This window comes from Mesoplodon densirostris, chromosome 10, assembly GCF_025265405.1.
Source record: "Mesoplodon densirostris isolate mMesDen1 chromosome 10, mMesDen1 primary haplotype, whole genome shotgun sequence".
Lineage (NCBI taxonomy): Eukaryota > Metazoa > Chordata > Mammalia > Artiodactyla > Ziphiidae > Mesoplodon > Mesoplodon densirostris.
Window position 1 is genome coordinate 62264476 of NC_082670.1, and position 22363 is coordinate 62286838.

General features: G+C 42.7%; 2 protein-coding genes across 6 annotated transcripts in view; one reads left to right on the plus strand and one right to left on the minus strand.

Moving 5' to 3' along the window:
* Nucleotides 1-8425, minus strand: part of KIF15 (kinesin family member 15) — an 88328-nt gene extending 79903 nt beyond the window's left edge. For all 4 annotated transcript variants that reach the window (XM_060109845.1, XM_060109846.1, XM_060109844.1 and 1 more), the window contains exons 1-3: nt 8337-8425; nt 2181-2223; nt 1515-1698 (exon numbers count right to left, since the gene is read on the minus strand). In XM_060109845.1, the coding sequence (XP_059965828.1) occupies nt 1515-1698; nt 2181-2223; nt 8337-8355 (246 nt within the window). In that variant the 5' untranslated portion in view covers nt 8356-8425. The remainder of the gene's footprint in view (nt 1-1514; nt 1699-2180; nt 2224-8336) is intronic.
* A 142-nt stretch (nt 8426-8567) lies between these two features.
* Nucleotides 8568-13416, plus strand: KIAA1143 (KIAA1143 ortholog). 2 transcript variants are annotated; one of them, XM_060109858.1, is made up of 4 exons: nt 8568-8723; nt 11640-11784; nt 12694-12913; nt 13395-13416. In XM_060109858.1, exons 1-3 carry the CDS (start codon nt 8616-8618, stop codon nt 12909-12911), a joined length of 471 nt encoding a protein of 156 aa, XP_059965841.1. In that variant the 5' UTR covers nt 8568-8615; the 3' UTR covers nt 12912-12913; nt 13395-13416. The 2 variants fall into 2 exon arrangements, with proteins under 2 accessions (XP_059965841.1, XP_059965839.1); XM_060109856.1 differs by lacking the exon at nt 13395-13416 and having other exon boundaries at nt 12694-13364.
* Nucleotides 13417-22363: the final 8947 nt, after the last annotated feature.

The following is a 22363-nucleotide window of genomic DNA, read 5'->3' on the forward strand; positions in this document are numbered from 1 at the left end:
CTAAATTGTCCTTAATTAGAAAAAGTTATTGACACCATAGCAATTTTTTTTTTTTTGGCCACACCTTGTGGCATGTGGAATCTTAGTTCCCCAACCAGGGATCGAACCCGTGCCCACTGCATTGGAAGTGCGGAGTCTTAACCACTGGACCGCCAGGGGAGTCCCAACACCATAGTAATCTTAAAGCAATCACTCTCTGCTATGGATTGAAGGTCTCCCCGAAATTCATATGTTGAAACACTAATCCCCAACGTAATGGTATTTGGAGATGGGGCCTTCGGGAGGTAATCAGTCATGAGAGTGGAGCCCTCAGGATAGCAGTACAGGCACACCTCAGAGATATTGTGGGTTCGTTTCCAGATGAGCTCAATAAAGTGAATATAGCAATAAAGCAAGTCAAATGAATTTTTTGGTTTCTCAGTGCATATAAAAGTTATATTTGTACTATACTGTAGTCTATTAAGTGTGCAATAGCATTATTTCTAAGAAAACAATGTACATGTCTTAATTTAAAAATACTTTATTGCTAAAAAATGCCAAAACAACTACAATAGTAACATCAAAGATTACTGATCACAGATCACCATAATAATAACAAAAAAGAACAAAATATTTCAAGAAATATTGACCAAAATGTGACACAGAGACATGAAGTGAGCAGTGCTGTTGGAAAAATGATGGTAATGGAGGTGTTCAATGCAGAGCTGCCACACGCCTTCAATTGTAAATAAACACAGTATCTGCAAAGTGCAATAAAGTGAGGTATGCCTGTAGTGCCCTTATAAGAAGAGACACAGAGAATTCTCTCTCTCCACCATGTGAGGACACAGTGGAAGACAGCTGTCTACAAGTCAGGAAGTGAGTCCTCACCAGACGCTGGATCTCTTGCACTTGATCTTGGATTCCCAACCTCCAGAACTGTGAGACATAAATGTTTGTTGTTTAAACCACCCACTCTATGATATTTGTGTAATGGCAGCCAGAACCAAGACACTCTTCTTGGGCTTCCCTGGTGGTGCAGTGGTTGGGAGTCCGCCTGCCGATGCAGGGGACACGGGTTCGTGCCCCGGTCCAGGAAGATCCCACGTGCCGCGGAGCGGCTGGGCCCGTGAGCCATGGCCGCTGAGCCTGCGCATCCGGAGCCTGTGCTCCGCAACGGGAGAGGCCACAAGAGTGAGAGGCCCGCGTACCGCAAAAAAAAAAAAAAAAAAGACACTTCTTAAACTAGGTAGTTCAACTTTACTTATCAATCATCCAAGTGGCTCTGAAAAGTACACCTTCACCAACCTCCATCACAGGTTGGAGAGGGAAAATAAAGCAGGCTTGTCATTGTAGTACAAAGTCTGATGAAGGAAGAAAAATATTTAATAATATTAAATTTTAAATATTTATGGAATGTTTGAGCTTCCTTATCTGAGATCTGTCAAACTAAAGAGACCAGAAGTGAAATCCTCCCAAATAACAGAATCTTATATGTTCCAAATGAAAAGTTGAGTTCCCAAAATCATCATTACCTGAGTGGTGTCCATTTCTGCCACATGATCAAATACGAAGGTTTTGGGCTCAGGGTTGGAGTGCAGCCGGACAGTCGTAGAGGACAGCACAGATAGGCATAAGTTTTGCTCTCCATCAGCTGATCCAGAACCCTCTGTAGGTGGGCGAATTCGCACAAAAACTTTGATAGCATCGCCTTCATTACTAAAGACAAAAAAATATAGCAGCTAAGTTTACTGGAGAAAAAGGATCTAAGCCTCATATTACCTCTAGTGTTTCTATTCTGAGTTTCCCCAACAAAGTCCGAGATCTACCCATTTACGTTGACCTTTTTTCAAGAGTCTCCCATAACCCACAGCCTTTATTGATTTGCTTCACATCAGCCAACTTCAAAAGCCTTTACTTGAAATCATCTGAAAGGCAGCTCTAAGCTCTGCTTGTCTCTGACTTCCTTTTTAATAGCAATAATAAAATAAGTCATCCCAAGGGATGTTACGGATTCTATCTTTTAGCCTGGAAGGTGAGGGGACAGAGGCTGGGGAGATGTGATTTTTCCATATTTCCAGGTAGCCGAGGACAAAGCTTAATGCTGAAACAAGAAACCCTTACTTATTATGCTAAATGGTTGTTTTAGGAATACTACATCCCTAATTCTTTTGGTCTCATCAACAAGATTTTTTCCTTACCTTGGTTGGTTAGACTGACAATTTGTCACACTGCGTAACTCAGCTAGAAAAAAAGATAAGAAGTCATTAAAGGTTTTTAAAAGTACAACATGAAAACCCCATTCTTCTAGCCTATTCTTCAGTTGCTGACACTCCTCAGTCTCCCGGCTCCCTGGCCTGGGCGTGACAGGGGACAAGGCTAGATCTTCCACTCCATTCTAACTGTAAGCAGATAGGTTAGGGGGTCCCCGGAGAAAGAGAACCAGGAATGGCTTTCTTGACATAAGAGAACCCATTTTGGTCTAAGCCTGGCGCAATGCTTGCCCTCAAACAGGTCTCAATAATTAATGACCTTGAGGGAGGAAATGCAGAAACAAGGAGGAGCAGTCGAGAAACCACAGTACAGCCTTGGGGCAGCGTCCAGGTTCCTCAAGGGATATACATAATAACATACCTTTGAGTTCTGCAGGAACTAAGGCCCATAGTCAGGTGGAGGATGGAATTACGATGGTGACCCTCCAGACTTCAATCGACTAAGGTTTGGACTCTTGTCGACCTTTGCCCCAACTCTATGCTAAATTTCCTCAGTTCAATCAAGTCCCTTCATGAATATGTATGTACGCTTAGCTTAAAACTTCCCCAATTTGCTGTTCAGGGAGAGTCTGCTTTGGGAAAGATCCCGGTATTCTCCTCTTGCTGTAAGTAATAAATCCTAGAGAATGGGGAGACCAGTACCCAGAGTTGCTGTAACATATTATCTAAGATGTCAAGTTTCTAACAAAAAAATTATAAGGAATTCAAGGAAGTATGATCCATAAACCAGAAAAAAAGCAGGCATCAGAAACTGCCTGTGATAGTGCCTACATGCTGGGTTTGTCAGGAAAAAACTTCAAAGTAGCCATTATAAACACGTACAGAACTAAAGGAAATCAAAATTAAGAATTAAAAGAAGGTATGAGGACAATGTCCACATCAAATAGAGAATATCAATGAAGAAAAATTATAAAAAAGAAACAAATGGAAACTCTGGAGTTGAAAAGTGTATCAAGTGAAATAAAAATTCGCTTGAATGGCTCAAAGTAGATTTGAACTGGCAGAAAAAAGAGCAAGCAAGCTCTGAGATAGATCAATAGAGATTATAAAAGTCAAAGAACAGAGAGAAAAAAGGATGAAGAAAAGTGAAGTGAGCCTCAGAGAAATGCGGGACGTCATTAAGCATGCCAACATACATAAATGGGGAGTAGCAGGAGAAAGAACAGAAGAGAAAGAACAGAAAAAATTCAAAGAAATAATGGCCAAAAACTTCCCAAATTCATTAAAAAGCAATCTACACATCCAGGAAGTTCAACAAATTCCAAAAAGGATAAACACAAACAGATCCACAGATACATCATAGTAAAAATGCTGAGAGTCATTACTTATGAGAGAACCCCAATCAGATTAACAGCTGACTCTCAGCAGAAACAACAGAAGTCAGAGGAATTAGAGACGGAGTTTGTTGTTAGAAGGCCCACCTTACAAGAAATAGTAAAGGAAGTTCTTCAGCCTGAAAGTAGTGACCACAGACAGTAAAATTCAAATCTACATGAAAAAAATCAAAGAGCACCAGGTAACAGTGATTATGTAATTATAAAAAACAAAAGAAATGCCTATTTTCTCCTCCCCTTACTTGACTTAAAAAACAATTGTATAAAATAATATGTATATAATGTATTGTTGGGCCTACAACATATAGAAACATATGTATATTTGCCAATAATAGCACAAGGAAGGTGGGTAGGAACAAAGCTGTAACAGCCTAAGGAAATGACTAAAGATGGTAATGTATTGTTGGGTTTTTAATAATAGACGTACTTGTTTAACAATAATACCAAAGAAGGGGTGAAAGGGAATAAAGCTACATAGCCCCTGCTCGCTGCAACTAGAGAAAGCCGGCGCACAGCAATGAAGACCCAACGCAGCCAAAAATAGAAGCTGACACTGTTAAGATGTATATGTTAAACCTTAGAGCAACCATTAAAAAAAAAAAAAAACTTCAAAAAAAGCAGGGAGTTCCCTGGTGGTCCAATGGTTAGGACTCCACACTTCCACTGCTGGGAACACGAGTTCGATCCCTGGTTGGGGAACTAAGATCCTGCATGTGGCATGGCCCCCCTCCAAAAAAAAAAAGAGCAGTAACAAAATGGAAATAGAGTCACAGATGTAGAAAACAAATTATTTATGGTTACCAGGGCGTAACAGGTGGGGAGGGATAAATTGGGAGATTAGGATTGACATATACACAGTACTATATATAAAATAAATAACTAATAAGGACCTATTATATAGCACAGGGAACTCTACTCAATACTCTGTAATGGCCTACATGGGAAAAGAATTTTAAAAAGAGTGGATATATGTATTATATATATGTATAACTTATTCACTTTGCTGTACACCTGAAACTAACACAACATTGTAAATCAACTATAATCCAATAAAATTTTTTTAAAAAAGCAGTAAAGATGGAACAGAGAAACATAAAAAACATGACATATAGAAAATGAAAAGTAAAATGGCAGATGTGAATACAACCAAATCAATAACAACATGTGAATGGATTAAACAACCCAATCAAAAGGCAGAGATTGTCAGACTAAGATGAAAAAACATGCTCCAACTATATACTATCTAAAGGAAACACACTTTAGATTCAAAGATATAAACATATGGAAAGTAAAAGGATGAAAAAAGATTATCTCATGCAAACAGCAATCATAAGAAAGCAGGAGTGGCTATACAGGTTTCAGACAGACTTTAAAACAAAGTTACTAGGGGTTTCCCTGGTGGCGCAGTGGTTGGGAGTCCGCCTGCCAATGCAGGGGGCACGGGTTTGTGCCCCGGTCCGGGAGGATCCCGCGTGCCGCGGAGCGGCTGGGCCCGTGAGCCGCAACTACTGAGCCTGCGCGTCTGGAGCCTGTGCTCTGCAACGAGAGGTCTCAACAGTGAGAGGCCCACGCACCGCGATGAAGAGTGGCCCCCACTTGCCACAACTGGAGAAAGCCCTCATGCAGAAATGAAGACCCAACACAGCGAAACATAAAATAAAAATAAAATAAAATAAAAAGTTACCAGAGATAAAGAAGAACATTTTTTATAATGATAAAAAGGTCAAACTACCAGGAAGATAACACAGATATAAACATATACTCAGGGACTTCCCTGGTGGTGCAGTGTTAAGAATCCACCTGCCAACGCAGGGGACACGGGTTCGAGCCCTGGTCCAGGAAGATCCCACATACTGCAGAGCAACTAAGCCCGTGCGCCACAACTACTGAGCCTGCGCTCTAGAGCCCGCGAGCCACAACTACTGAAGCCCACGCACCTAGAGCCCATTGTCCACAACAAGAGAAGCCACCGCAATGAGAAGCCTGCGCACTGCAACGAAGAGTAGGCCCCGTTCGCCGTAACTAGAGAAAGCCCATGTGCAGCAACGAGGACCCAACGCAGCCAAAAATAAAATTAATTACTTAAAAAAAATAAAAACATATATTCACCTAGTAACAAAGCACCAAAATACATGACAAGAAATGAAGGGAGAAATAGACAATTCAACAATAAGAGCTACCATATGACCCTGCCATCCCACTCATGGGCACATATCCAGAGAAAAACATGGTCCGAAAGGATAAATGCACCCCAGTGTTCATTGCAGTACTGCTTACAGTAGCAAAGACATGGAAGCAACTAGATGGATAAAGAAGATGTGGTACATATATACAATGGAATATTAGCCATTAAAAAGAATGAAATAATGCCATTTGCAGCAACATGGATGGACCTAGAGATTGTCATACTGAGTGAAGTTAAGTCAGACAGAGAAGGAGAATGATATCACTTATACGCAGAATCTAAAAAGAAATGATACAAATGAACTCATTTACAAAACAGAAACAGACTCACAAACTTAGAGAATGAATTTATGGTTACCAGGAGGGAAGGGTGGGGCAGAGGGATAGTTAGGGAGTTTGGGATTGACATGTACACACTACTATATTTAAAATGGATAACCAACAAGGACCTACTGTATAGCACAGGGAACCCTCTGTTCAATGTTATGTGGCAGCCTGGATGGGAGGGGAGTTTGGGGGAGAATGGATACATGTATATATATGGCTGAGTCGCTTTGCCCTGCACCTGAAACTATCACAACATTGTTAATTGGCTATACTCCAATATAAAATTAAAAGTTAAAAAAAAAAGAAGAATTTAGAGTGGGCAGACGACACAATCAGAAAATAAAATAAAATAAATTAAAAAAATATATGTAACTGAATCACTTTGCTGTACACCTGAAACACTGTCAGTCGACTATACTTCAATAAAAACCAACCAACCAACCAACCTTAGACGCTTACTCTGCAGTCCAGATAGCTGTGGATCATCTAAGCAAATATGATTAAGTTCAGAAAGGGACTCTTACGCTCAGTCAATGTCATGAGGGTTATTTCACGTTCTCATTTCTCTGATTTCAGTCAGCAACCCATGGTGCCAGTGTTGTCACAAGAAATAACCTTCACGAGCACAAAAGTAAGAGCTGCAGGGAGCACTGCATGGGCTCCCTCCTTCCCTGTGTTCCCACTCCATGTTCCTGGTCTCTAGCCTGCTGGGAATGCACTTACCTGGGGTGTCATCAACCTCAACTTTGCTAACAAACTTAAAGGAGCAGGAGAGTTCCCCATGGAAATCACCACCATCATAAAGGGGAGCTGTGTCTCATTGCAGTGGCTTCTCTTATTGCGGAGCATGGGCTCTAGGCGTGCAGGCTTCAGTAGTTGTGGCACATGGCTCAGTAGTTGTGGTTCACCGGCTCCAGAGAGCAGGCTCAGTAGTTGTGGCACATGGGCTTAGTTGCTCTGCAGCATGTGGGATCTTTCCGGACCAGGGATCAAACCCGTGTCCCCTGCATTGGCAGGTGGATTCTTAACCACTGTGTCACCAGGGAAGCTCTCCCATCACTTCCTGATGTGTACAGACAGGACAGAGTCCTTTAACACAGTCATATACATATGTCACTTTCCATTAAATAAACAGATGCTCTAATATCACAAACATCAATTCTCTTGCTCGAGTCCAGATTTACTGAACACTGTGATTGTGCAGAAAGCGCGATCAACATTTTGCTCCAATAACGTACCAATTTGTGTGCTAATATTCCCTGAATACTGAAAATAGGGGAGGAAAAGGAACATTTTAGATGGAAAAAGAGAGCATAATGAGGTGTTAATGGTATGATGGACCTAAAAGGTAAGTAAAACAACAAACGTATCAGGAAAGAATTGCAACTGATAGCTAAAAGCATTAACGTTATTGAAAGGTTCAAACACCAAAAATTCACCATTTCTTCAATCTTCTAACATAGGCATCGCCTCGTTACCATTCATAGCATTCACAAAAATCCATCTAATCGGCTCAAAATCAGCTTTGAAAAACCAAGACTCCTTAAAGGGTTAGGCGATGTAAGAGGCACGTATACAGGAACAGCAAAGGACCAAGAAATTAGTAAAAATGAACGGTTTATCAAAAGCAAAAATGACAGGCTCCCTTCTATGAGAAAAAGGAAGAAATTGAAGGGGTCTCCTGGAGAAGAAAAAAGGGACTGTGAGAATATAAAGACACTACTGCATTCTGTGCTTTAAAAGTCCCTTACCTAAGGAGAGTCCACAGCGGACCCTCCAAAAGAGAAAGACATGCTTGGAACAAGAATAAGTTCTTCCCTTCAGGAAACAGTACTGTGGAAATACGCAGAAGGTAGTGAGAGCTGGAGCCGACCCTCAGGCGAAGATACCTAGAGAGGCAGCCCGGGTCCGGACTCGGGAAGAGGCCAGCGACGAAACGGCAGGACCGAGAACGGGAGGGAAGAACCAGAAGGTCGCTTAGGAGCCAAGCGCCTGGATGAGGGCTCGGTTCCGGTTCTCTGCTCAGCCCCAGAGCTTAGAATTGCGCCAGGTTCGTAGCGTGCGCCCAACACATAGACGAAAGGGAAGAGAGCTGTTCCATTAGTGTATTATCTTGGAGAGACAGAGGGAGATTTCAAACATCCCCCGCCGCTCAGTCCGCTCCTGCCCTTCCCGCCCAGCAGGAAAGCTCGTATTTGGGGACGGAGACGGGGTCACGAAGCCTGGGCTTCTCACTTACTTTTGCAGCCGGACGCCATGGTGCCCTCACCCCTCGACCCCGAGACCGACGGAGCGACTGCACTCACTCCTAGCCCAGCCGCGCGCGGAGATTCCGCCCACTCAAGATGGCCGCGAATTTAAATTTGGCGCTCAGGTCGAACGTTGACGCCAGCACGGAGGCTGCCATGTTGCCAGGCCCTGTGTCAGGGGCGGGGCCAACGTGACGTCACGAGTAAGCGCCGTCGCCTCTGTACAGTCTCCAGGCGGCTGGGGCATCCTGTTTTTCTCTAGCGCGGCTATGAGCAAGCGGAACCAGGTGTCGTACGTGCGGCCAGCCGAGCCGGCGTTCCTGGCCCGCTTCAAGGAACGGATCGGCTACGAGGAAGGGCCCACGGTAGAAACCAAGGTGAGCCCGGGCCAGTCCCGTTACCGCAGAAATGCGGCCCGCTCCGCCAGTTCCAGCTTCTGGCTTGACTTGGAGGCCAGATACTGATGGGTCCCTCCTCGCACCCGCGCCCGGCCCGTAGTCCGAGTGTCCTCGGACCCCAGGCTGGTCATCTTCAAACAAACTACTGCCTCTTTCGCCCAGGAAGCTATTTGTCGTTTTCACAGTGCTGCTGTGTTCTTGAAAATGACTTCACGCAGGTAAAGCGCCTCGTCCTTGGTAGACGGTTAAGAAAGATCATTTTCCTCTCTTCGTTTTCACTTGCTTATCCCATAACCTGTAGTTAGCAGTGTGGGTGGTAGCGTCGTCCCATTTTCCAGGTAAAGAAACTGAGGCCACTCGATCAAATGACCTGATATCCTAAGCCTTGAGTCTGGAACATCCTTAATGAATGCCCTAGATCTACTTCTGTGCTTGTTGTCACCAAAAACAAAAAACAAACAAAAAAAAAAAACGGAAAGCAAAAACCTTTTATATCTTGGATCTCAATAGAAGAAGAGGAGCTTCAGGAAGGAGCCACACCTGGATAGTTAGAAACGGGGATCGGTGGGAGCCAACTTCTAAGCGCCCCCAGGCTCCTACCCGAACTGATTCACATCAAAATCTGCCCTACCTTTTTTAATAGAAAGAGACTATTATGCTTAGGGCATGTGTGGAGAAATAGAGAATTTATTTAGCACTTTGTTTTTAGCACTTGCACAAAGACCCACCCCTCAAGTCACTTAGTAGAAGGACACAAGATTGGCTTAAGTGCAGTTAATCCAGTGAGTATGTGCTAAATCCAGGCCCTGGGCCAGGCTCTGAAAGGACAAAGAGATGGATCTCCAAAATGCCCTGTTCTTTAACACCTTCCTGCCTACCTCATCTCAGCCTTCACAGGTCACCACCTCAGTGAAGCCCTTTGAACCTCCCCCAGACAGTAACTCCTCCTCTGTTCTTCTCTTCACTCTATCCGCATCTTATCTGCAATACTCATCATTATGCATGGCAACTACTTGCTCTCTTGGGTATCTCCACCACTAAATCGAACACTCTAAGTATCTTAATCCCTCTATATTTTCCTAGTACAGTGCCTGTGGCACCAAGTAGTGGGTGACAAGTTACATTGGTTAGATGACTGTGGTTATCATCAGGCAAGGCTTCATGGAGGAAGGGACATTTAGATTGAATCTTGAGCATAGGTAAGTCAGCAGGTAGAGATGGAAGGAACAGCATGGGTAAAGGTGTAGAGATAGTGAGTCATGGACTGACTGTGTTTAGAAGTGATTGAGGGACTGATAGAGGTGAGGCCATATGGACTATTCAGTAGGCGACAAGGAGCATGTTTGGATAGAGATAAGATGATCAGGGAGTGACTGGTGCCCAGGACCAAAAACAGTGACTATAGCAAAGAGGATGAGGTTTGAGAAAAGGGACATGGTTTCAGCAATGAGGAGAATATGGACCTAATTTTATAGTTTGCTTCAGGTCCTAGTGATGATCATGTGTGTACCTAGTTAACACCTTGAAGATTGCAGCTTAGAATGCTATCTTAGGAGAACTCGGGGGGTTGGGGGGGGGGGAACTTTCCAATTAATATCAGTCATTCGGGCTAAGACATTTGATCAACAGACTTTTCCATAGACAGATGTCCCAGGTTCCTGTGTTTGCGAAAACAACTTCATTCTTAATCATTTTGGCAGTATAATCATTCTAGGAATCTGTTAACAAAAAGAAAAGAGTTTCATGGGAAATCACTATATAATTATAGTTTATAGTTTAAGATTATAGCTGTGGTTATTGACTGAAGCCAGATCCTGCAGGGCTTTGTTGCCCTGTTTGGGAGACAAGGAAGGCTCTGTAAGAGGTGGACTGACAAGCTATTTGCATAATGTCTGGTGGGTGTGCGTGCCTTTCAACCTAGCATTTCCATTCGAGGAATTTATCTATGTATAAGTTTGCAAAAGTGAACAAAAATGTGCAAAAATTTTATTATAGTAGAAAAAAACTAGAAACAACCAAAATTTTTACTTACAAAGAACTGGTCAAATAAACCATGAGATAACCATATGTATAATTAAATACTGGGCAGTGATTTTTAAAAATAGATGATGCCATATGTATCTCTAGGCATTGTGCAAAGGTTTTTTTGAGTAAAAAACTTGGGTGAGTGGGGCTTATATGATATCTGACATTTTTTTAAAATCTCAGTCAACTAGCCAAATATTACCATTTGTTGCACCTGTAGAGTCAGTGCATGGTTTCTGTTATTTTCTGTACTTTTTTATGTTTGGTAAATTTCATAATTTAAAAAGGAAAACGAAAGCGAGTCATATAGTAGTATGTTCCGTGTCTTGTTTGTATACAAAATGTTTTCTGTACCTCCGTATTTTTATACATTTAGAATAACACTTAGGATACCCACCAAACAAGCTACTGGAAGTGGGTAAAGATGAGCAGAAGTAGGTGAAGGAGGACCTTTTACTTGCCGTTTTCTGTACTTTGGTGGTGTTTATTTTTTGTCACACTTTGTGAAGAGATGTAAATGAAAAGGGTTGATGAAGAGCAGAGAGAACTCCTGTAGTCAGCACTACCCTGAGTAGGCTGAATGCTGGCACAGCATGAAGCAGAGGGCCCCTGACATCAGGAACTGCAAGCTGGGGTCCTGCTGAAATGGAAACCAGTTTCCTTGGACAGGCACCCCAGGATAGCTGGCAGGACCTCTTCCCTACTCTGGTGAGGTTAGATTCTTAAGAGTTACTTGAAAATTCATTGCCAAACACATTTAGTCAATAAAGTTACCCTTCTCACTCTAGTAATTACAGTTTCTCACAGAGACAGTGGTTGTATTTAGTTCAAGGTCAGCAACTTAAATGTTATGTTTGTGTTTTTTCCTAGAGAATCCAGCTTCAGCTCCCAGGTGAAGATGATGATCACAGTGACAAAGAAGATGAACAGCCCCAAGTGGTGGTTTTAAAAAAGGGAGACCTATCAGTTGAAGAAGTCATGAAAATTAAAACAGAAATAAAGGCTGCCAGAGCAGGTATGTCTGAAAGTAAGCTGGTTTTTCTACCAACTTAACGAGTTAGGTATGAAATCATTTTATACAGTGGTATGCTATGTTTGAAGGAGACAGTCCTAGGTTCAAACTTTGGCTTTAACACTTACCAGATGTGTTACCTTGAACATGTTATTTCACCTCTCAGCCTCAGTTACCTCATCAGTAAAATGGGGACAAGTTGTGCCCACTTTATTGGGCTGTTATAAGGATTAAGTACAAACTTAAGTAAAAACATCCTGTTTTTTAAAAAAATACCTGGTTAGGTTTACAAACTAGTCAACAGAGGTGTATTTAATTAGTGCCTGAAGTGTGGTATGCTATGTAGTATTTTTTTCATTATTTGTAGTATTTATTACATTGCTTTAGGAGGAAATGCTGGAGTTCCAAACAATTGCTTTTTGAAATACTTAAAAAATATAGCCTGATTGTAATGAATTGGGGACTGGCAATATTACACTATACTTCGTTTGGTACATGAGGTTTGTTTTTTTGTTTTTTTGTGTTTTTTTTTTGCGGTATGCGGGCCTCTCACTGTTGTGGCCTCTCCCGTTGCGGAGCCAGGCTCCGGACGCGCAGGCTCAGCGGCCATGGCTCACGGGCCCAGCCGCTCCGCGGCATGTGGGATCTTCCCGGACCGGGGCACGAACCCATGTCCCCTGCATCGGCAGGCGGACTCTCAACCACTGCGCCACCAGGGAAGCCCTGTACATGAGTTTTTATTAAGTGACTGCATGTCTTGTGGCTATATAGCTAGAGGCAGTGGAGAAGACCAGACTGAACTGACTCAAGGACATCCATAAATACCGTATGAGATTTTCTTGCCATTTGACTCTCTGATAAAGTCAAAATAACAAGAGAAAGAAAGTTTTTTAACTTTGTTTTTTGCTGCAGATGAAGAACCAGCTTCAGCTGATGGAAGAATTATGTATCGAAAACCAGTCAAGCGTTCCTCAGATGAAAAATATTCCGGTTTAAGAGCAAGCTCAAAAAAGAAGAAGACAAATGAAGAAGATGAAATAAATAAGCAGGATTCAGTTAAAAACAACTCACGAAAGCAAATCAAAAATAGTAGCCTCCTTTCTTTTGACAATGAAGATGAAAATGAATAAGTGTAAATAAATATTTTGGACTTAGTCTTCTTTAAGAACATACGGAGTATTTTTTTAAATAACATCTTTTTTTCCTATTATAATACAACTTCAGGGACTTCCCTGGTTGTCCAGTGGTTAAGACCTCATGCTTCCACTGCAGGGGGCACAGGTTCGATCCCTGGTTGGGGAACTAAGATTCCATAGGCTGCACGGTGTGGCCAAAAAATAAAAATAAAACATTAAAAGAAAAAAAAAAGATAAGACACGTTCACTGGAGAAAATTTAGAAAATACAGAAAACATTCAGTAAGATAAAACATACCTATCCATCAATACCCTTTTGACCTGAACTGCTAACTCTATAGACATTAACTGCCACTAACATTTTGTTATTTCCTGTGTGTGGGATGTGTGTGTATGTAAATAACAGTACCTAACATATTAAGAGCAGAATAAATATAGTTAGAATAAATGAGTGTTTAATTTTTTTTTTTTTTAACAGGCCGGTGGTTCTCAAAGTGTGGATCCTGGACAAGCAGCATCAGCACCCCTGGAAACCTAAAGATGCAAATTTGCAAGGCCTTGCCTGAGAATCAGAAATTTCGGGTGTAGGGCCCAGCATTCTCTGTAACAAGTCTGCCAGGTGGTTCTGATGCTCACTCGAATTTGAGAAATACTGATAAAGCCTATTATAAGGGAGATAAAACAAAAAATTTAAACAAGTAACATGAAAGACTGTTTAAAAGATCTTAAATCTTGAAACTTATCATATTGACAAAGTCTTTACTGTAGGTGATATTTCTAACAATGTAAATGTAAGTGTTACCAGCTAGGAAGCATATCTCATGATGAAAGACCAAGACCAAGGTAGGGTGGCAGGTGACATCTGCTAAGCAGCCTTAAGAAAATTGCTTCACCTCTGTAAACTGCTTTCTAAGAACAGTGGGTCCTGTTAATTGCAGAGAAAGGTGAATGAGTTTGGGGCCAGAGAAGAGAGGCTAGTCCTTTTCCCTCACGAACTATCCCCTTGCTTCTCAGAAATGGACCATAGGAGCAGGGCTAGACAAATAGGCCAGTAATGTGATCCCAGGGCTGAGGCAGGAATAGTAAAAGAACAAGCCTGGAACATCTTGTGCCCAAAAGTAAGGCGGTCCTCAAAGAATAATGGGGGCATGTCAAAAGAACACACGTGGAGGAGAAGGGATAGGTCTTCCTTGCAGTAGAGTCCCAATTAATAAATGTAGGAGGAATGATGGAAATAGAAAAATCACCATTTGGGGGACTTCCCTGGTGGCGCAGTGGTTAAGAATCCGCCTGCCAATTCAGGGGACACGGGTTCGAGCCCTGGTCCAGGAGATCCCACATGCCGCCGAGCAACTAAGCCAGTGTGCCACAACTACTAAGCCTGTGCTCTAGAGACTATGAGCCACAACTGCTGAAGCCCGCACGCCTAGAGCCCGTGCTCCACAACAAGAGAAGCCACTGCAATAAGAAGCCCATGCGCAGGAACAAAGACCCAATGCAGCCAAAAATAAAAATAAAATAAATAAATTTTTTAAGAAAAAAAATCACCATTTGGAAAATTCCACAATAAGTTGCAGTGGTCTGAATGGCAGCCTCCTAAGAGATAGGTCCTAATCTCTGGAACCTGTGAATGTTACCTTATGTGGTAAAGTTTTTGCAGGTGTGATTAAGGCGCTCAGAGAATCCTGGATAATCTGGGGAGGCTCTAAAAGCCATCACACATTTCCTTGTAAGAGAAAGGCAGACAGAGATTAGACACAGACAAGACAATGTGAAGAGAGGCAGAGAATGCTCACAGCCACCAGAAGCTGAAATAAAAAGATTCTCCCCAAAAGTCTTCAGAGGGAGTGCAGACCTGCCAACACCCTGACTTCAGCCTAATGAAACTGATTTCAAACTTCTGGCTTCTAGAACTCTGAGAGCATACATTTCTGTTCTTTTAAGCCACCAAGTTTGTGATAGTTTGTTACAGAGGCCATAGTAAACAAATACCTAAGTGGTGTTGGAAAGATTCATCAAAAGATGTCAAAATTAGTGGCCAGAAATAGGCTGAAAAGATCACTATTTGCATAGTCTCAAAGTATATCTCCACCAGATATTACAAAAGGAAAACAAGTCGTTTACAGTGGAAAACCAGGCAGATGCCACCTTATGTAAATGATCAAAGTAACATTACCACTAATAAGTCATACTGACATCATGACCTCCTTACATGATGCACTGAGATGGGCACGTCACTTTCCAAAGGCCGAGAAGATCCCCTAGGGCCTTCCTGATGCCCTTTTCAAGGATAGGGCTCAAGTGCAGTACTAAAGAGGCCCAAATCCTACAAGCTGACAATGGCACAGGAATGTCAATACAGGCTCCAGGGCTTACCTGTCAGTGTCAGTGCAAAGATGCCCATTTATGCTTTCTTCTGAAGAAGTCCTTTATTCTGAGATTATAGGTTTCTTATCTCTGGTTTTTATTTTATGAAATAATGGTTATAGCAAATAGCTGGTTAATCTAATGTGCTTACTCGTCAAAATAAAAGGTCATCAAATCTATATCAGTGTCCAAAAAATATTTTGAAGTTTATTGCCTAGGAAAGCCAAACATCAAGGCCAGCACTGTCTGATAGAATATTCCACAATATGATTCACTTTGTTATACAGCAGAAACTAACACAACAATGTAAAGCAATTATACTCCAATAAGGATGTTAAAAAAAAAAAGAATATTCCACAATAATGGAGATGTTTTACAGCTTTGCTGCCCCTAGCCACATGTGGTCATTGAGCACTGGAAATGTGGCTAGAGTGAGTGAGAAACTGAACATTTCCTTCTGTTAATTTTAACTAGCTTAAATAGCCACATGTAGGAAATCCCCTGGCGGTCCAGTGGTTAGGACTCAGCGCTTTCACTGCTGAGGGCCCAGGTTCAATCCCTGGTCAGGGAACTAAGATCCTACAAGCCACACGGTGAAGCCAAAAGAAAAAAAGAGAACAAAATAGCCACATGTAATTAGTGGCCACTCCATTGGACAGTGTAGTTTTAGGTATTATTGGAGTAAACGGGATTTTTTCTTTCACTCATTAGGAGTCCTGCAACTCCTGAGGAAGTCTGCCACTTTGTAAGGGTCAAAGGTATTTTCACATTTGACACAAAACAGTGCAAAATGCAATCATATCTGACTGCATGGCTCAAGATAACCAGGGCAATGCAGTCAAGTCAGGAAGCAAGACACATGTCTTCTGAGTTTTCAAGCTCCCACTTCTGTGGCCCTTTCCCCAGTCCTGGGCCCTGTCTCTCCAGAGGTTCTTGCTTTCTGAGCCTCACAGTGCTATGGAAACAGTTTGGACTGACATCTACTCTCACCAACCTACTGCTTCTCCCAAGTTATGCATGAAGTCTTTCAGACAGGAGAAAGGCTAGACGGAAGGCGTCTGTCCAGGCCTGAGGTTAGGAATCCTCCATTGCCCCACAATCATTCTAGGCTAATGGCAGCCCCAAGTTTAACGTGATTTAGGCATATGTGGTCCCAGAAGCTGGGACAGAAGGGACCATTGAGATATCATCACTGATTTGAACATTTCCTTAGAGACTGGCAACAGCTAGCACAGTCCTGGTCCCAGGAGCTGCTGGGGGAGAGCTGACCAAGTTCCTCAGCTGCAGGATGGGACCCCGAACTTTGTATTCGTGTAGCTGTTTCCCCAAATTCTCCCAAGTCTAGCCATAACTTCTCTTGCTCCTCATCCCATCACAGCCTCCATTCTCTCCAAAGTCTGGATCCTCTGAATCTGCAGTGTGGGGTCCTAGAACACAAACCATCTGTCCTGCCTTGACACTCGCAGTCCTTCCCACCATTCTCCTCCCTACACCAATCCAGCTGTGCACCACTACACTTTTCCCCTCCTACCCTGGGCGCCTGAGGAGATGGTAGCACAGAGTCGGTTTTCCCATTGCCCTTGCCTCTCCCTGGGCCAACAAGTCAAGCTGGGTCTCTGGTACAACTGCGGCAGTATTGTCTACCTCTCAGAGAAGGTTCTCTGTAAACTTGTGGGCAGTGGAAGCTGGACACCCAATTAAAGATGGGGAAACATCCTGAACAGATACCTCATCAAGGAAATATACAAATGGCAAATATGCATAGAAAAGATGCCCCACCTCATATGTCATCAGGAAAACAAATTAAAACAACAATAAGCTGCCACTACACACGTATTAAGATGGCTAAATCCAGAGCACTGACAACAGCAAATGTTAACAAGAATGTGGAGCAACAGGAACTCTCATTCATTGCTGGTGGGAGTGCAAAATGGTCACCACTTTGGAAGACAGTTTGGTGCTTTCTTAAAAAGCTAAACGTGATCCAGCAATTGCGCCCCTAGGTATGTACCCAAAGAACTTGTAAACTTAGATCCACACAAAAACCTGAACACAGATTTTTATTGCAGCTATATCCATAATTGCCAAAGTCTGGAAACAACCAAGATATCCTTCAGTAGGTGAATGGATAAATAAACTGCGGTACAACAAGACAATGGAATGTTATTTAGCGCTAAAAAGAAATGAGCTATCGGGTTTCCCTGGTGGTGAAGTGGTTAAGAATCCGCCTGCCAATGCAGAGGACACGGGTTCAAGCCCTGGTCGGGGAAGATCCCACATGCCGCGGAGCAGCTGAGCCCGTGTACCACAACTACCGAGCCTGCGCTCTAGAGCCCGCGAGCCACAACTACCAAGCCTGCGAGCCACAACTACTGAAGCCCGTGCACCTGGAGCCCGTGCTCCACGAAGAAAGAAGCCACTGCAATGAAAGCCCGCGTGCAGCAACGAAAACCCAACACAGCCATAAGTTAATTAAAAATATTAAGAAAAAAAAAAGAGGGCTTCCCTGGTGGCGCAGTGGTTGAGAGTCCACCTGCCGATGCAGGGGACATGGGTTCATGCCCCGGTCCAGGAAGATCCCATATGCCGCGGAGCGGCTAGGCCCGTGAGCCATGGCCGCTGAGCCTGCGCGTCCGGAGCCTGTGCTCTGCAACGGGAGAGGCCACAACGGTGAGAGGCCCGTGTACCGCAAAAAAAAAAGAGCTATCAAGCCATGAAAAGACATGGAGAAAATTAAATGCATATTACTAAGTGAAAAAAACCAATTCAAAAAGTCTGCATAGGGGCTTCCCTGGTGGCACAATGGATAAGAATCTGCCTGCCAAAGACACGGGTTTGATCCCTGGTCCGGGAAGACCCCAGTTGCCGCGGAGCAACTAAGCCCATGCACCACAATTACTGAGCCTGTGCTCTAGAGCCTGTAAGCCACAACTACTGAAGCCCACGTGCTTAGAGCCCATGCTGCACAACAAGAGAAGCCACTGCAATGAGAAGCCCACGCACTGCAACGAAGAGTAGCCCCCTCTCGTTGCAACTAGAGAAAGCCTGCGTGCAGCAACGAAGACCCAACACAGTCAAAAAAATAAAGAAATAAAATAAAAAATTTAAAAAAGGCTGCAAACTGTACAATTCCAACTACATGACATTCTGGAAAAAGCAAAACTATGGAGACAATAAAAAGATAAGTAGTTGTCAGGGGTTGGGAAGAGGTGGGGATGAATAGGTGGAGCACAGAGGATTTTTAGGGCAGTGAAACTATTCTGCATGATACTATAATGGTGGATACATATCATTATACATTTATCCAAACCCATAGGATGCATGACTCTTAAGAGAACCCTAATGTGTTGGAGAAAAGGGAACCCTCCTACACTGTTGGTGGGAATGTAAATTAGCACAGCCACGATGGAGAACAGTATGGCGGTTTCTCAAAAAACTAAAAATAGAGTTGCCATGTGATCCAGCAATCCCATTCCAGAGAAAACTATAATTCAGAAAGATACATGCACCCGTGTTCATAGAAAAACTGTTTATAATAGCCAAGACATGGAAACAACCTAAATGTCCAATGACAGATGAATGAATAAAGAAGATGTGGTATTTAACACAGATGTAGAGAACAAACATATGGACACCAAGTGGGGAAAGTGGCAGGAGGAGGTGGTGTTGATGGGATGAATTGGGAGATTGGGATTGATATATATACACTAATATGTATAAAACACTAATAAGAACCTGCTGTATAAAAAATAAATGAAATATTTTTAAAAGATGTGGTATTTACACACAGTGGAATATTACTCAGCCATTAAAAAAGAAATAACACCATTTGCAGTTACATGGATGGACCTAGAGATTATCACAGTAAGTGAAGTAAGTTAGAAAGAGAAAGACAAATACCATATGATATCACTTATACGTGATATCTAAAATATTACACAAATGAACTTATCTATGAAACAGAAACACCCATAGACATAGAGAACAGACTTGTGGTTGCCAGGGGGTTGTGCAAGGGAGGGATGGATTGGGAGTTTGGGACTAGCAGATGCAAACTATTATATATAGAATGCATAAACGACAAGGTCCTACTGTATAGCACAGGGAACTATATTTAATATCCTGTGATAAGCCATAATGGAAAAGAATATATATATATATATATATATATATATATATACACATACATACATACATATATATACATACATATCTGAATTACCTTGCTGTACACCAGAAACTAACACAACACTGTAAATCAACTATACTTCAATTAAAAAAAAAAAGTTAACCCTAACTTGAACTATGAATTTTCAGTTCATAATGTGTAGGTTCATGGACTGTAACAAATGTATCACCCTGGTGCAGGACATTGATAATGGGGAGACTGTACATATGTGGGAACTCCATGTACTTTCCATTCAATTTTGCTGTGAACCTAAAACTGGGTGTGTGTGTGTGTGTGTGTGTTTTTAATTTATTTATTTTTGCCTGCAGTTGGATCTCTGTTGCTGTGTGCGGGCTTTCTCTAGTTGCGGCGAGCAGGGGCTACTCTTCGTGCGGTGCATAGGCTTCTCATTGCGGTGGCTTTTCTTGTTGTGGAGCACGGGCTCTAGGCACACGGGCTTCAGTAGTCGTGGTGCGTGGTTTCAGTAGTTGTGGCTCACGGGCTCTAGAGCGCAGGCTCAGTAGTTGTGGCGCACGGGCTTAGCTGCTCTGCAGCATGTGGGATCTTCCCAGACCAGGGCTCGGACCCGCATCCCCTGCAGGGGGGGTTGGATTGGCAGGTGGATTCTTAACCACTGCACCACCAGGGAAGTCCCCTAAAACTATTCTTAAAAAGTCTATTTTAGAAAAAGGAGGGAAACACGTTTCCTTGTTTATAATCATCTGTCTCTGGAAGGAAAACAAGCAACTGATAATATTTTTTATCTGGGGTGGCTGGCAAGAAGGCTTTTCACTGTTTAACTTTTGTGCTTTTAGAATTTTAAACCATAAGCTTCTATTGTCTAGTCAAAAAAATGAAATTTTAAAAATAAAATTAAAGATCATACCTTCTGAAAATCCTAAGGCAATAATTTAAAATGATGAAAAAGCTTTATATACAAACATGTTTCACTGCTGAGTTAATAATTTTACTAGCTAACATGAGCACGTACCATGTGTCAGGCATTGCACTAAGTGGACCAGCTGATTTATAAGAAAAAAATGGCATTAATTTAAACAACAAACAGAAGGGAAACAAGTCAGTAACTTATGAGCAGGTCAATAAAATGTTAGGCAACCATTAAAACGAGGTTTAAGGCTTCCCTGGTGGCGCAGTGGTTGAGAGTCCGCCTGCCGATGCAGGGGACACGGGTTCGTGCCCCGGTTTGGGAAGATCCCACATGCCGCGGAGCGGCTGGGTCCGTGCGCCATGGCCGCTGAGCCTGCGCATCCGGAGCCTGTGCTCCGCAACGGGAGAGGCCACAGCAGTGAGAAGCCCGTGTACCACAAAAAAAATAAATAAATAAAAATTAAAAAAAAGTAAGTAAAACGAGGTTTATAGAAAGTCTGTAATAGTATGGCTAAATCCTTATGTTAAATCAAATAGCAAGATGTAACATAATAATCATAGTTACTTTGTTTTTTTCTTTTGGCCACACAGCTTGTGGGATCCTAGTTCCCTGAACAGGGATTGAACCCGGGCCCACTGCAGTGGAAGCACGGAGACCTAAACACTGGACCTCTAGGGAATTCCTCATAGTTACTTTTTTTTTTTAATGGAAGAAAGAAAAGCTAAGCAGAGAAGAAAGGCTAGAATAAATATACTAAAGTAAGTACTTTAGTATATATGTGCTTGGTGAAAGTATGTAATTTTAATTTTTTCCACTCTTATTTTATAAATGTATTTCAATGAGCACACATTAAGTTGAGAAAATACCTCCCCCCCGTTTTTCACAATTTTGGCATCTCACACAATGGAAAGGTTCAGTGATGGAAAATTACCTGTGAGTTTGGTACTATAAAACTAGGATCTAGACTGAGATTCAACTCTGACATTAGCTGTTTGACTTTGGGAAGTCAAGTTCCTCTTTCTTTATCCCTGACTCTGGAAATGCGGAAAATATCTCCTACTTTTCTTACAAGGGTACCTTTTAGTGTTAGATGTGCTTGTTTACCTTAAGTACCTTATTAGCATTGCATGAAGCAACATTAAAAGTATCCTTTGAGGGCTTCCCTGGTGGTGCAGTGGTTAAAAATCCACCTGCCAGTGCAGGGGACACAGGTTCAAGCCCTGGTCCGGGAAGATCCCACATGCCACGGAGCAACTAACTAAGCCAGTGCACCACAACTACTGAGCCTGCGCTCTAGAGCCCGTGAGCCACAACTACTGACCCTGCGTGCTGCAACTACTGAAGCTCGAGCACCTAGAGCCCATGCTCCACAATAATTGAAGCCACTGCAATGAGAAGTCCGCAAACTGCAATGAAGAGCAGCCCCTGCTCTCCGCAACTAGAGAAAGCTCGCGTGCAGCAACAAAGACCCAATGCAGCCAAAAAAAAAAAAAAAAAAAAAAGAATCCACCTGCCAATGCAGGGGACACAGGTTTGAGCCCTGGTCTGGGAAGATCCCACATGCTGCGGAGCAACTAAGCCCGTGAGCCACAACTACTAAGCCCATGTGCCACAACTACTGAAGCCCACAAGCCTAGAGCCCGTGCTCTGCCACAAAAGAAGCCACCGCAATAAGCCCATGCACTGCCACAAACACCCAACACAGCCAAAAATAAATAAATTGTTTTTTAAAAGTATCCTTTGATTTCTTTGCTTCTTTTGAGCTCTAAGAAGCCATTATTTGTTGTAAGTGAGGCACCCCCACCCACTTATCCCCAAGACGCTATTCTCATGTTGGCCCCACCTGCTGGCGCCTAAGAACCCAATGGCTCCTATCCTCCTTTTCCCTTAAGAGGCTCCCCTTTAGTGTTGTGCTCCTAGATTTCAAAACAAGTAAAGACACGTCCTCATCAACAGACTTATATTCTCTATCTTATGCCCCCTCTCTATTCTCCTGTGTCTTTTCCTCATCCCACTCCACCTC